Source organism: Lissotriton vulgaris, chromosome 7 (assembly GCF_964263255.1).
Source record: "Lissotriton vulgaris chromosome 7, aLisVul1.2, whole genome shotgun sequence".
In the NCBI taxonomy this organism is placed as follows: domain Eukaryota; kingdom Metazoa; phylum Chordata; class Amphibia; order Caudata; family Salamandridae; genus Lissotriton; species Lissotriton vulgaris.
Window position 1 is genome coordinate 355,758,735 of NC_141695.1, and position 15,008 is coordinate 355,773,742.

General features: G+C 45.0%; 1 protein-coding gene across 2 annotated transcripts in view; it reads right to left on the bottom strand.

Annotated features, from left to right (window-relative positions):
• Nucleotides 1-15,008, bottom strand: part of LOC147701576 (dickkopf-related protein 3-like) — an 879,371-nt gene that overhangs the window by 666,214 nt on the left and 198,149 nt on the right. Inside the window, exon 2 of one of the 2 annotated variants that reach the window (XM_086930237.1) lies at nucleotides 10,775-10,912. The exons of the other annotated variant lie outside the window; for it this stretch is intronic. Coding sequence (XP_086786363.1) covers nucleotides 10,775-10,912 — 138 coding nt within the window. The remainder of the gene's footprint in view (nucleotides 1-10,774; nucleotides 10,913-15,008) is intronic. 2 annotated transcript variants of the gene reach the window in all.

Below are 15,008 nucleotides of genomic sequence, written 5' to 3' on the forward strand. Positions count from 1 at the left end.
GATTGCAAAGACAACACGGCCTCAGAGCTGATCCAAGACTTGGCAGCCCACCAACTACACCTACAGAACTCCCTCCCCACTCATAACCGTGGGCACTTGCTCGACCCCATATTCTGTAATTTCCAGGATCTTGTGACCAGGCCTCCCATTCCGGTGCCATGGTCCGACCACCTACTTATTCCTTTCACCTGGTGCACTTACCCCAAACTGCCGCAAATCCAAGCTCCCGGCAGACCATCTCGACCCTGGGCGAAACTAGACTATGATAAGTGGAAACAAGCTCTCGAGGATACAGTCCCTACCCTTAGTTCAACCATTGACCTTGCTGATAGGGAATTCTCATCTTGGATCACCAATTCTCTAGACAAAGCTCTCCCAAAAAAACCTCATCGTAAACCAAGGACAAAAGTAACCTCTCCATGGTTTACCCAAGAAATTCGCCTTTTAAAGAAAATCTGCAAGAGAGCAGAAAGAGTCTGGAGGAAAGACTTTAATCCCATCAGCAAAAACAACTACAGACTGATGATTCTTAACTATAAAAAAGCTCTTAAAAACACACACATCTCCTTTTACAGTGAGAAAATTAGCAAAGCAGCAAGTTCGTTGAGGGAGACGTTTCTCACCCTGAAAAAGCTTCTAAAACCCCCTACCCCCCCAGCTGCGCGAGACCCTTCAATCGAACACTGCAATGAGTTAGCCAATTTCTTTGACTCAAAAATACAAACTATACTCAAACAACTTCCGCCTCTTTCTCCTATAGACCTCTCCCCCCGTCCCTCTTCCCAACATCAGAACAGAAACATTGAGCTAAGCAAGTTCCAACTCATTAACGCGGAAACGCTTGGTTCTATATTACAAGCCCTCAAAAGCGGATCGCCTCATGACCCAGCTCCGGTGAGACATCTGAAGCAGGTTGCCCCGAGCATCCTTCCACTCACGACCAACCTACTTAACGCCTCTTTTGAATCTGGAACTGTGCCCACAAGTTGGAAAAAAGCGGTGGTGAAGGCACTTATAAAAAAACCATCCCTTGACCCGGAAAACCTGGCCAACTTCAGACCAATATCACTCCTCCCAGGCATTAGTAAACTAGCGGAAAAATATATCAACTCCCAGCTCTCTCATTATCTGGAGTCCAATGAGCTGCTAAAAACCTCCCAAACTGGTTTCCGCCCGGGCCAAGGGACAGAAACGGCAATGGTGGCGGTAGTCGAAGAAACCAGGAAAATCATCGATGCAGGAGGATCAGTGGCAGTGATCCTCCTGGACCTCAGCGCAGCATTCGACACCGTCAACCATAGCATCCTTGCCCAACGCCTGGAAAACCTCGCCATCACTGGGAAAGCCCTCGAATGGCTAAAATCCTTCCTCCACAATCGCTCCTTTCAGGTGGCAGAAGGAGACTGCATCTCTAGGGAAACCCCTATACGTTGCGGAGTGCCCCAGGGCTCCTCATTGAGCCCTACACTCTTCAACGTATACATGGCACCTCTGGAACAAATCGTCGTCCCCTATGGCATTAAACTCTTGACATACGCGGACGACACACAGCTGGTCGTCTCCCTCAGCCAGTCAGAACCCCCCATCATTGATCTGTACTCCTGCTTGGAGAATATAGTCAGCTGGATGAGCAACTCCCACTTAAAGCTCAACGGGGAAAAAACTGAGCTAATGGTACTAGGCAACCAGTCCCACTTCCGCCCGGAGTCTCTCTGGCCTTCCAGTATGAGCTCACCACCAATCCCCAAAACTGATATCAAGAGTCTGGGGATTTGGCTGGATGACAAACTTACTCTCAACACGCAGGCCAAGAAAACTGCAGGAATTTGCTTTGGCCTGCTCCGCTCCATCCGTAAAATTCTCCCACTCCTACCATTCCAGTCAAGAAAATTGGTCATGCAGGGCCTCATATTGTCTAGACTTGACTACGGCAACGCCCTACATCTTGGTTCCCCAAAAAAAGTCCTCTCTAGGCTGCAGGTGGTGCAAAATGCGGCCGCCAGAATTCTCACTGGCACCAAAAAACGCTGCTCCGCCAAACCTGCACTCAAGGAGCTCCACTGGCTCCCGGTTGAACAAAGGGTGCAGTTCAAGGCCATGTGCCTAACCCACAAAATCCTGCATGGAAAAGCCCCCCCGGTCCTGAAAGATCTCGTGACCCCTCACACGACAATCAGAACCCTACGCTCAACCAACGCCCACCTGACCAAAATACCTAAGATCAAAAAAACAAGTTTTGGAGGTCGACGGTTCTCATTTCAGGCGTCCAAGATGTGGAACACTCTTCCACCAGACCTTCGGGCCCAACCTAATCTCCTTTCATTCCGCAAATCCCTGAAGGCATGGCTGTTCCCCTGATCTCTTCTTTTCCCGCCGGTCCCCTCCTCTGGAGTTGATAGTGGATTTCTATTAGCGCTGGGACGCTCTCGGGCAGCCATGCGCTCTATAAATCTCCAAAATAAAACCCAAACAAAATTGGGGAGTACTGGGTGGTGTCACTCTCATGGATCCCAACCAGGTTTTTTTACTCAAAATGCCCTGCAAACTTTAAAAATGTGACTAAAGTCACCCTTATTTCTTGCATTACTGTGTCAGAATCTTCAGGTATCAGAAAAAACACAATTGTTCTACCATCCACTGTTCGTTCCCCCAAGTCTCCTGATAAAATGGTACCTCACTTGTATGGGAAACCCAAGTACCCGCAACCCCTACCATTATAAGTGTGTTTAAAACTGACCTGAGGTACACACAATTCATTCCCATATCCTAGATCCAATTCAGACTTCAAGTTATTTACAAAGTTCCCTAAAGGTGTATGAATAAAATGGGTACAAGGTTCACCTTTGACGTTCACCAAACCACATATGTCGGTATTGACATTTGGGCACAACAAACAGTTGAAGTCCCCCAGCCATAAAATGCGATTACCAGTTGGACAATCCCTGTTTGAATTCAACATAGCTTGTAGCAGGCCCTCAAAGACACTGGACATTTCGCACTTAGGTATATTACTGTAAAAATTTATAACATTTAAAGTCTCAAACCCATCCAAATTAAGCTCCAGCATCTGGAAAAACTTTGAGTCCACAGCAATATTTTTAACCCTAGCTTTAGATGTGTTAGAAATATAACAGCCTAAGCCCACCTTGTTTCTCCCCCTTACTGATGGCTCGGCGGTGATATGAAAAGAGCGATATCCGTTTATGTGCACAGCCTCCCTCTCCCAAGTCTCCTGAAGACAGATTACGGAAAAATCCGTAACAAAACTCATAAATGTGGGGTCATTTAACTTGTTTGAAAGTCCCGCAATATTCCATGAGAGAAATGTTAAGAGCTGCCCCCTCTCCTCAACCTCTAGAACCGGGGGACACAATGGTACATTGTAAGCCCCTTCTTGCTCTAAATGAAGTGTAGGTTGAGGTGTTTGGGGTTTGGGTGGGAATACATCCGGTATGGCCCCTATGCTAATAGGTTTTGAATTTTATCTAGCCAGATGGTCATCAAAGTTGTTGGAATTATTTTGCTTCTGGGGAGGAGGGTATTTCTCCGTAACCCTCGTCCCCTCTACGTGCTGGATTATGGTTGGAGATTCATTCAGTCAATCAACCATTTCCAGCGAGCTAAACTTATTATGTAAGGGTAGGAAGTTCTCGAAGGTTTGGTAGCCCCGACTATAGCCTCCCACCCTTCCACTACTCTGTCCCATGGATGACCATACTGCTGGGGCGTTCGGGTAAATGGGGGGGAGGGAAAAAAAAGGATAAGGGTCTAACTTCTATCATCTGTCCTTGGTTGAGGTTGTGATTATGCTGATTCCAAGAGCAAATGTACTCCAAAGTTGACCAAACTGCAGTCCCCTGTTACCGTTTTAGAAGTATATCCCACCCAGGGTAGCCTGCGCACCATCATAATCTCGCAACTCGTGTGGGGGGGTAAAGGTCTGTTTAAATTGAGCCAATGCGCAACTTTATTTTTTAAACACGCGAAGGACTCATGGCTTGGGTTTTTTAGTTCTGGTACACCCGTTAAGACTACCACGTACGGGCTCGATTGAGGAGGAAGATTTACAGGATGAGCCCGCCTAGTCTTTACAGTAGTATATTCCCCTTCAGCTTCTTTTGCTGGTAGCACAGATGGCATAGGGTCTTTACCCAGGCAGCTTCTCAGTGAATCGGGTCAAAGAGTTCCAGAGAGACCTGTCATACCTCCCCAGAAGAGCAGAGGCACTAGCCACTTTCATTACGGATGCAGATGTGTTGCACATCCTTTTGCCCAACGAGTCCATGTTTTTACTGCCCTTCCCTGGAGGGACCGTGGAGGATCTTGCTGCTGGATGTGTTTTCCTGGCTGCGGCCACTATGACCGAATCTGGAGGAGGATCCACTCGAAGAAACAGGGGGTCCTGATCGGGCCTTGTACATCATAAAAATACGTGGGGGAGCTTAACCCACTGTAGTCGGAGTCAGGAAAGTGAGCATCGCTGGTTCTAGCAGTCCTGGATCAAAGGAACCAAAGAAAGTAGGGGCTTCGCTGAAGATCTGTCGAGGAGGGTTTCAAATATAATTGACGAAGAGACAGTTAGTGCCGACATACCAATGTTCAATTTGCTGGCACGCCAGCATAGAAGTAGAACCTCATTAAAAGTCCCTATATCAACAATTGGAAACACTGGATGGAAGTGGCACAGACAATGTTGGTAAATAGACTCTCATAGATGATCTTGAGGAAGTGGACAATGATGGAGACATCCATCTCCTTCTTTTTTAAATGGAAGAAGGGCGGGATCCAGATAGTCCACGTGTCCCGGATCGTAAACGTCGAGCCGATGGAGACCTAGCTCTCCTTGGGGACCTGCGTGGAGATGCCCTCGTAGAATTCGGTAGGAGGAGGTCCAGCAGAGACTCTGGAGAGAGAGTATGTTCGAGAGAAATCCCAGCCCGGACTTCTGTGTGGAACCTTCCAGTGTCGGACACTCTCTAGCCACCTTGGAGAAAGATTGGCATGGGGAGTCTTCTCTTCCGAAACCGAAGAGCCCTCTGGCCTGATCTTCAAAATATTAATGCCAGAAGAAGATGACACTTCCCTCGACGTCGACCATATGGACTTCGACGTCAACCTCGGCCTTTCTAGCACTTCCTATGATGGCGCCGTAGGATTTTCTTTCCTCAAAGTCGACCAATTAGGATTAGTTACTTACCTGTAATCCTAGTTCTCTTCCAGGGGTAATTCCTGAAAGAAGATCTGGTGGGTGTCGACCTTGTTGGAGATCTTTGCCTCCTCCTCTTGGGAGAGGAAGCGTGATGCGAACGAGATCGCACCCGTGATTTTGTATGGCGGGAGACAGGAGATCTTGATCTTCTCTGGGTTCTTTTAGGAGAAACCCTCAATGAAGTAGTCGGAGGGGGACTTCTGGTGACTCTTGATGGAGAGTAAGTGCGAAATAATACCAATCAGGACTTCCATGGTCAGCACCCCCTCTCACCGAATGTCCAGTTACTTCTAGCCATCTAGGCGACAGGTTAAAGGGATGAGATTTCTTTGGTGTTACCGGAGAACCCTCCAATGAAACTTCAACAATGTTAAGGCCTGGGGACGATTAAGATCTCCTCGACATCGAACGTCGTGATCTCGACGTCGACCTGTCTCCTTCTGTAGCCTCCTCAGACACGGCCACAGGATCTTTGTCCTTCCACGTCCACCGATGCCTCGACGACACCACCGGTGCCGCCTTCAAAGTCGACTTCCTCGGCGGCGAGATGCTGGATGATTCTCGTCTCGCCGATCTCTGTGTCGTTCTCGACATCGAGCGCCCTCGGCGTCGATCAGGGGATTTTGACGTAGAACATTGTGAGTGCTTCTTCGGCATTGATCTTCTCGATGGCGATCACCTCGACTGCGACGGTGATCTCGACGCCGACAGTCGGTAAGCTTGCGGCAGAGTCTTTGCCGTGGAACTCCTTGACGCAACCTCCTGGAAGGTGGCAGAGAGTTTCTCGCCGTCGACAGATGTCTCGACGTCGACTGGTTTTTATCAGGTCTCTCGGGACCAGCATACTTCGAGCCCAAAGTATATCTCGACATCGACTTACTTCTGTCCGACGGAGAATGTCGTTGTCTCAACGGCGATCTGTCCCTCGACGCTGAAGAGTGTCTCTGATGCTTCTTCTACGGCGATCTCGATGCCGACGGCAAGCAATCAGGAATCTTATTCTTCCTGGACTCTGTAGAGGTAGATCTTTGCCGTTTTCGATGTTCTAGAAGAAAAGAAGGACCTTGGCCACTCCCAGGGCCACTCTTGCAATGAGTCTTACTTTTTTCTAGCATGTCATGAAGTCTAATCTTCTTTCTGTCTCTAAGAGTCCTCTTAGAAAAAAGCTGACAATAATTACAAATGTCAGGAACATGAGATGAAGGCAAACACATGATACACGCAGAGTGTGGATCAGATTTAGCCATCTTTTTTCCACAAGATGTACAGTTGTGAAATAATGCTGGCATTCTGACAGAAAAGAATGTTAAAACTGTCAGTAAAGATAAATAAATATCAGCCAACAACAAAAGATTTCGAATAAAGATAGAAAAAAAACAATTTCTGACTAGAAATAATCAAAAGCTGTTGAGCTCAAGCTCCAGGATCCTCACAGAAGGAGCCGGAAAAAAGAACTGACCTAACTGTCACCTGTGGTGCAAGATGGGAGCAGGGGGCTCCAGGAGGTCTTAAAGGCACAGTGCCCAAGTTCTTGGAAACCTTAAAGGCAAGGTGCCAGTTTTTTACAGTACTGTGATGTTTATTCATCTATGCAGCCTTTAGGCCAAATGCCTTCTTTTACCTGGTTCTCTGTATGAAAATAAAGTTTTTTTTTGAATGACACGTTTTCAGTGTATGTTCGCTATTACAACATTTATGTGTAATACTGGTTTTTATGCAAGAAAAACCTATGTAAATTTGGCATGTTGCCCTATTGGAAATATGTTAGGCTGCATATTTATGGTTATTATATACATGTATATATGTATGTCGTGGTAGTGCTAGGCACTTTTGGTCACACATACACATATATATGTATATTTCTGTATGCTGCGGGATCCCGCACATGGGCGGGGATTATTCAGTGCTTATGACTATTGATGAGTACCCCCTGGAATAGAAAGAGGTTGGTGCTTTATCGTGGCTTTACAGCTCACAAGCTGTGAGCCATTGGTTCAGGTTTTTGACCTTTTAATTATTAACAGTGCATTCCCTTTTTGTGAAATCTCTTGTTAATAACATATAAATTTTGAACCTTTCACTCACCCTCATGCCAAATTCAACCAGTATGTGTGTATACTTGAGGAACAGATGGATAGGCAGTCATATTTGCCTTAACTGTATTTCTGTGCCTAGGTGTAGTTTGTCTCTAGGGAAAATTTAACAACTTTAGATATTTTTGTAACCCAAACAAAATTGGTGAGTACTGGGTGGTGTACCTCTCATGGATCCCAACCAGGTTTTTTTACTCAAAATGCCCTGCAAACGTCAACATGTGACTAAAGTCACCCTTATTTCTTGCATTACTGTGTCATAATCTTCAGGTATCAGAAAAAACACAATTGTCCTACCATCCACTGTTCGTTCCCCCTAGTCTCCTGATAAAATGGTACCTCACTTGTGTGGGAAACCCAAGTACCCGAGACAGGCAAGGGCCCAAAACGTATTGAGGAGGCATCAAAATTGCCTATCACAAAACGATTTGGTTTTGCAAGGGGGGTCACCTGGATTTTCAGCCCCGGGCTCGGCGGCCATCTGGGTAAACCTACCAAACTTACACATTTCTGAAAACTAGACACCTGGGGGAGTACAGGGAGGTATTGCTTGCGTGGACCGCCAAACGTTTTCCTACTCAGAATCCACTGCAGACCTCAGATTTAGCTGAAAAAAATCACTTTTGTCTCAAATGTCTGTGTGGGAAAGTTGTGGGATTACAAGCTGACTCAAATTTCCTATCGCCCAGCGTTCCCCCAAGTCTCGCGATACAAATGGAACCTCACTTTTGTTGGTGGCCCAAGTAACCTAAACAGGCATGGGTCCAAAGCGTAATGATTATCTATCATAAAAGACTTGGTTTTGTAATGGGGGGCACCAGGGTTCTTGGCCCCGAGTTCGGTGGCCATCTAGGGAAACCTACCAAACCCACACATTTCTGAAAACTTGAGACCCGGGGTGGGGGGAGGTCAAGGGAGGTATGGCTTGCGGAAGATCCACCCATGTTTTCTACCCAGAATCCCCTGCAAACCACAAATTTAGCTGGAAAAAATCAAATTTTCCTCACTTTTTTATGTGGGAAAGTTGTAGGATCTTTTGGCATGAGAGAAAACAATTTTCACAGATTTTTGATGTTACGGTATTGTTGATTTCTAAATAAAGTATCCCCGTCAATTGTCTTAATAATACTTTTGTTACACTTCCCATTTTTCTAACAAGTATTAATTCTTCAGCACGCCATATGCCTTAATTCATGATGGAATGGCAGAGGAATATAGTTTCAAAGCACTATTGGCACCGTTTTTGTGATGGCAGTGGAGGCAAAAATGGTTTTTCTAAGGATTTTTCACTTACAAGTAAGTCAGCCTGTCAGCTGGTAAGATAGCCACTGATCATTATTCTCTTTAGAACAGTATAATTTTCTGCTGTGAGCTCAGCCCTTGCTGCCTTCATGTCCTCTACTGTCGTCACATCTTTGAGGGCATTAGAGACATGTTCGGTCCAGTGATCCTCAACGACTGTCCACCGGGTGACAGCCAATGCCAAAGTCAGTTTCTTACATCCAGGCTAGGCTTTGAGGGCACCTGAATAGAAAGGTGAGGAATACCTTAGGATGGAGTGCCCTGGTCCTATATTGAGGGGAAGGTAGCTGTGATGCCTTATTAGATAATAAGATGATAATACACACTGGCTACTTCTCAAAAGACCCAAAGATTGGTATTAAGTTGTACTGGACAAGACAATACAAACTGTTCAATCTGTTGGGTACCTCACTCCGATTTTAAAAAAGGATGAGGGAACAGGGGAATGGATTGAACCAGAAGTGCAATATGAGTGTACCCAGCAGCCTGTACGCCTCCATTGCAATGCAAATTGAGCCATTATCATGGAGTGTCTCCATTTAATCCTCTTTAGGATGGCCCCGAAATTGGGGGATGTAGCCTCAGAGGGGAGATAGATTTCTAAGGGTCACTCATCAGCAACACACTAGGAACTGGGAAAAATTGTCCAAGACTTCACAGCCACTGCATAAGGATCAATCATCAGTGAAGAGGGTTTTTAACCTTTGGATTTAGGTGGGGTTGCACCTGGTACTGGGTGATTGCTCAACCAGCAAAACTTTCACATTAGAGGTAAAATTGATCCCTTTTACCCAAGCATGCTGGGGGGGGGGGGGGGGGGGGGGGCGATGCACAGTGTTTGAGAAAATGGAAGGAGATACTACTAACATTTGGCCCCTTACGACTATAATGGTTTCAGAATGGAGTTCTAGGACGCCATGGTATAATCTGCAAGGCCAGGCACAATCCAATTCGCCCGAAAAGAGATAGCCCTACTAAACCAGGGAGGAAAGGTGTGCTCCAATGGTTATTTATTACATGAAGGCCCTAAGAAATTTCAATTGGTGATTAGTCTACAAGCATTTCAAAATGGAAAGGATTCCGCTGTTATTAGATCCCTGAAGACAAGCCAATTGTTTGGTCAGAGTGAACATAACAAATGCGTGTCTGTTGGTGCCTGTTTATGACCCCTCATCAAAGAGTACTCCAGTTCTCATGGAGAGAGCAGAGGAAGTTCACCCACTCAGGCTATATTCTAAGCCAGCTATACTCCCTGCCTCTGCAGAGGATCAATATTTTGCCCCTTCAAACGTGTATGCTGTATTCCAAGGAGATTTTCTCTGGGAGAATGCCAGATGGAGATCGATTGCTGGCTAGACCACATGGAACATAGGAATAAATTGGGTGACCTTTGGGACCACCGCAAAGGTGTTCATGGAGTGAGATGGCAACAGACTGAGCTGGGTTATTCGTTTTCAGTCCTTGTCTTATGAAGGAAGGTGATCTGTAGTCTAATTGCTACTTCATATAAACGACCTTGCGCTCTAGGCAGGATACCTTGACATCTGCACCATTTCAAAGGGTAAAGTACAGTGTTGTGTTCTCCTCATAATGGACAATGTCTATTTGGTCTACTATGTCAGCCACCTGAGAGAAACTTCAAGACCTCTGCTGAGCCTGCTTCCCTGTCCATGAGCTGGAACCTCCTGACTACTGCCCTTTTTGTTTCCTGACTCAACATGCAGATCCCAATTATTTCAGCTGTAGACTGAATTCAGATGCTACAGCTGTCAGTGCATTCTTTCAAGAGTGGATCAACTGCAGTTTTCCTTCATTCATAATAATGTGAGTGGGAGCTCTGATCAGGAGCAAACTGGCAGGCCTAGTACTGGTGACTGTGATACGCTGGACAAAGGCATTTATGAGGTTTTTTAAAACCAAGCTTGACAGATTAAACACGGTCTGCATTGCTTACAGAAGTTAAAAATCCTGAATTCGATTTAGTTTTTACTAATGGTGGAATAGCCAGAATACTATCCTTGTGACTCTCATAGAAGTTGCAATTCTGAATGCTGGTGTTTTGAACTCTTACATAGGCACGCAGTTTAGAAGCCTGACAGTGGAGTGTTTAGAAACAGTATGTGCTCATGAATTACGAACACTGAAGCTCTCAGACAAGCCTTGCTTTTACCTTGTCAATCTTGCGACGGCTGTAGATGGTGCCATTGTCAACCTGGTGCTCATCTTCTTCTTCGGTATGGTAGTTTGGTGGGAGAAGGTTGTAGTCCGGTGCGTTATCAAGCTCACCAAGTTCTTTGCCGGTTCCAGGCTGCAAATAATTTCAAAAAACTGTGACGCTTTCACATTCCTTAAAGTAAATGCAATTGCAAGCAGGCTTCTTGCCACATCACCTATCAAAATAAGAGCACGGTACACATAAAAGGCACAGTGAATTGCAGAAGGAACTCTCAGGGAGTCATATTTAAAGAAATAAAGATGCTTACTTGTAATGGCAGTTCTCATTCATGGGTTTGTCACATCCATAACAGCTAAAGTATCCCCACAGGCTAACCGGACACCATAACCAGGATAATAATTGTAAATCAGTTTGAAGTCCGAAAGCCACTATTTAAGTTCTAGGTGCTAATCTTTACAAAAACCTCAAAACATCCTCTTATCTCATGCTGCAGATACCCATGTAAAATGTATTAAACTACTTAACCTGGGGCTGAGCTTGACTCACTGTATAAGAAATCCGGCTGAAACAAGCTGAAATATGGAGCCCCATGTGACATCTTGCCTGATAGCAACAGAGTTGTTACATCCACAGAATAAAGGCAAACGTTAAAACCTTTCTGTGCTACCATATTGAGATTTTCTGCCCCAAAGCTTCACGCTGCAGTAGTACTGTATCTCAATTCATACCAGATTTTTCACACTCATGACTTTTGGAAAAACATTTGATAGATGTGTTAGATGTGAAATATCCGGGTGAGCTACAATACAAACAGAAGAAAAATTTTGAGGTAGAGGAAATGTGCTCGAGTTTTTAAATACACTTATTGCCTTTGATAGGCAGGAAATGTACCCATGATTGCCAAAAGAAGAGAATGTTGGCGTTCTTGCGAAGCTGAACTGTTTATGCCTCACAAACAGTGCTTAATTTGAGCCGGTGTGGGACACTGACATTTATTTTTGGGGACTGGTGTTTATTTTTCCGAATCAGACATACCAAGAGAAAGCGAGAGAAAAACGCACAAAGCAAAAAGGGGGAAGGAGAGAAAGATAGAAAAGCCAACACAAATAATGAAAGCAGTAGCATACAAGAGTAAGATAAATGGCAAGGTATGTCTAGTAGTGGATTAAAGAGGCATGAGGTGAATTTGGGACTAGGCAGCCTTGGTATTCGGCACTCCGACATATAATTGCACCGGCCACAGCCTTCTAAGCAGAGCTTTGGGCACCCACACTTGTTTTATTACAAATTAAGCACTGGAAATATGCACTGAACTTTTCATAAGGTATACAGTTCAGTTCAGTTCAGTTCTTTATTTGTTTCGAAGGTTAAAAACCATCATAAAAATGCATATTAATACATATCCATATAAAAACATACTGAACATCAACATTTTTAAAAAAGAACGAGTTAAAAAGAGTTTTTATAGTTAATATATACAAAAAGTGAGCAGCAAATTTCATTTCGTTTCCTCCCCATACATCCACCATCAGCCCCTTGTCGTTTCCTCCCCATTCTTCCACCATCAGCCCCTTGTATTTCTTAATTTAATCACAATCTTTAGAAAACTCATAATAGCACACAAGGTCCGCATTTCAGTTGCTCTTTGCAGAAATAATAAAGCAGATTTGGCATGGATAATTTTTGAGTCCTTTAAAATGTCCACCAGGAATCTCCGGCGCGGGATTTTATAATAAGGACAAAGTAATACAAAATGAAGGGTGTCCTGCGGAGACCTATTGTCGCAGCCGCAGGCACCCTTCTGCTCAATTGTTTGCGTAAAACCAGGCGGATCGGCTAAAAGATTATGCAACAAATTGAGCCTAAAACGAGTCATTAAAAACCTCTCATGTTGACTATACATTAAAAAGAGATAAGGTTCCATGCCCATTTCATTACAAACAAGCGAATGAGCAACTACCGAGGATTTAATAGAGTCAAGTTCCATCCTCCTACAATCAAATTTTTCCAGTAGTTGCTTTTGTACATAGTATCTGCAATGGCTATCCACATTTGAGGGGTCCAAAAATAACCTTTGCTGGTCAATAGCCCCTAGTGTTTCTTTAATATATTTCAACCAGGGAATTCGGAGCCATCTATCTTTCCGTAAGCAATCCTGGATGATCTGTCTGGATAATTCCGCATTAGGGTTTAACCAAATTTTGAGCCAGGTCAGTATTGGTCTCAATCTGATCAAGTCAGATATGTATGGGGTACCCAGCTCTTTGTGTGTTATTGCTGCTGGGATGCACGGGGGAAGCTTTAAGAGTTTTTTTAAAAATTTGTCTTCCTCACTTTGTATCTGTTGTGCATCCCTAAAACCCCACACCTCTGCTCCATAGATAGCCTTCGAAGTACTGACCGATCTATACAATGTCATCACCTGCTCAGGGGACCAACGTCCCATTCGTCGGGCAAAGTTTAATATGGCCCCATTTGCTGAGACTAGTTTCCTGCACCTCTCCTCAATCAATGGGGCAAACTTAATCTTTTCATCAAATAGGAGACCCAAGTACGGGAAAGTGGTCACAGTGTCCAGGACATGTTCCCCTAGTTTGAACACAAATCTCTTGTGAGGTTTCTTCCCTACTACCATGATGAAAGATTTTGTCAAATTGACGGAAAGGTCCAGATTCTTCATGAAATCAGCAAAACCTCTGATTAGGAGCTGGAGACTGACTGCTGTTCGCGCGAGGAGGACCGCGTCATCCGCGTACAAAAGTACCGGGATGTGACGCGGACCTACCTTTGGGCAGTCAGACCCCAGTGCTAGTAGGGCACTCTCCAGGCCGTTTAAATAGAGGGAGAACAAAAAAGGCGCCAGGATACACCCCTGCCTCACCCCGCCAGAGCACGGGAAGGGATCGGTACTCACCCCCCGCGCTATAGTGGACCTTGGCAGTGGTGTTCATAGATCTGGGTCAATTCCCAATTTATACATAAGTGTCCAGAGTTTGGCTCAATTAACGTTATCGAATGCCGCTGCTAAGTCCATGAATCCCATGTACATGGTCCCATCACTCGTCTTAGTATATTTAGCGGCAAGGAGGTATAGATTGAGGCATTGGTCACTAGTTGACCTGCCTGTTCGAAACCTGTACTGGGTGTCCACCAAGATGTTATGAGTATCAGTCCACTCTATTAAGCGGTTGAGAAGTGCCCTCCCGAGTACTTTAGCAGAGACATCAATCAGCGAGATTGGTCTGTAACACTGCGGGCTGTCCCTACAGCCTTTCTTATATATAGGGACAATCACTGCAGTGGACCAAGATCACGGGAGACCCGTTTTGATTGCTGCATTAAGTACTCTCATTACTATTGGTGCCCATAAATCAGTATTGCTTAAAAATAGGTCTGGTGGGGTGCCATCCGGGCCGGGGGCTTTGTTTCGTGTCAGCCCTAGGATTGCTTTTAGAACTTCCTCCAGAGATAATTCTAGTTGTTCTGCCCTGGGCCCCTTCCAGATTCCATCTCCAATGTCTACCTCCTGCTGATTATACAAAGATTTAAAATGGTTAATCCATTGTTCTGGTAGTATGTTGGAGCTAATAACTGGGGAGCTTGAGTCATGAAAGCAGGGTCTGTTTATAATTCTCCAAAACTGGGCGTAGTCCCTGTTTTCTCCTGCCTCCCTAAGGTCTGCCCAAACTTCTTTTTGGAGAGCACTCTTTCTTCTCTTTACCTGGGTTTTATAGTTCTGTCTGCATCGGGCAATTTCCATCTTGTCCCTCGGGGCGCTTTTTAAACTCTGTTTTAGTTCTCTTAATTCCCTTGAGCAGTTGGTATCGAACCATCTAGGGGAAGATGATTGCTTAACAGGCTTCTTAGTTGTCAATAACCCTTCTATTATTTTAGTTAAAGTTTCAAATGCCACAACCACTCCTCTGCCCTCTATTGTGGGGTCTAAACAGGTCTCTATATGCTCTTTCCCATCACCCACTAGCTTAGAATAAAAATCTTGTGGGTTGATCATTGTCCACCTTATCCGTCTCCCTTGATCTGTTGCTTGGATTTGGGTTTCAGTGACACCCCCTGAGTTTTTCCCCGGTAAAACATTATAATTAATTTCTAGGGAAAGGGGATTGTGATCGCTGAAGGGACTCCACTCCGTTCTTGTTCTAATAATCTGCTCTTTAGAGCAGGCAGAGATCATTATGAAATTTATTATCGACCCACCACCTCTCCCTTT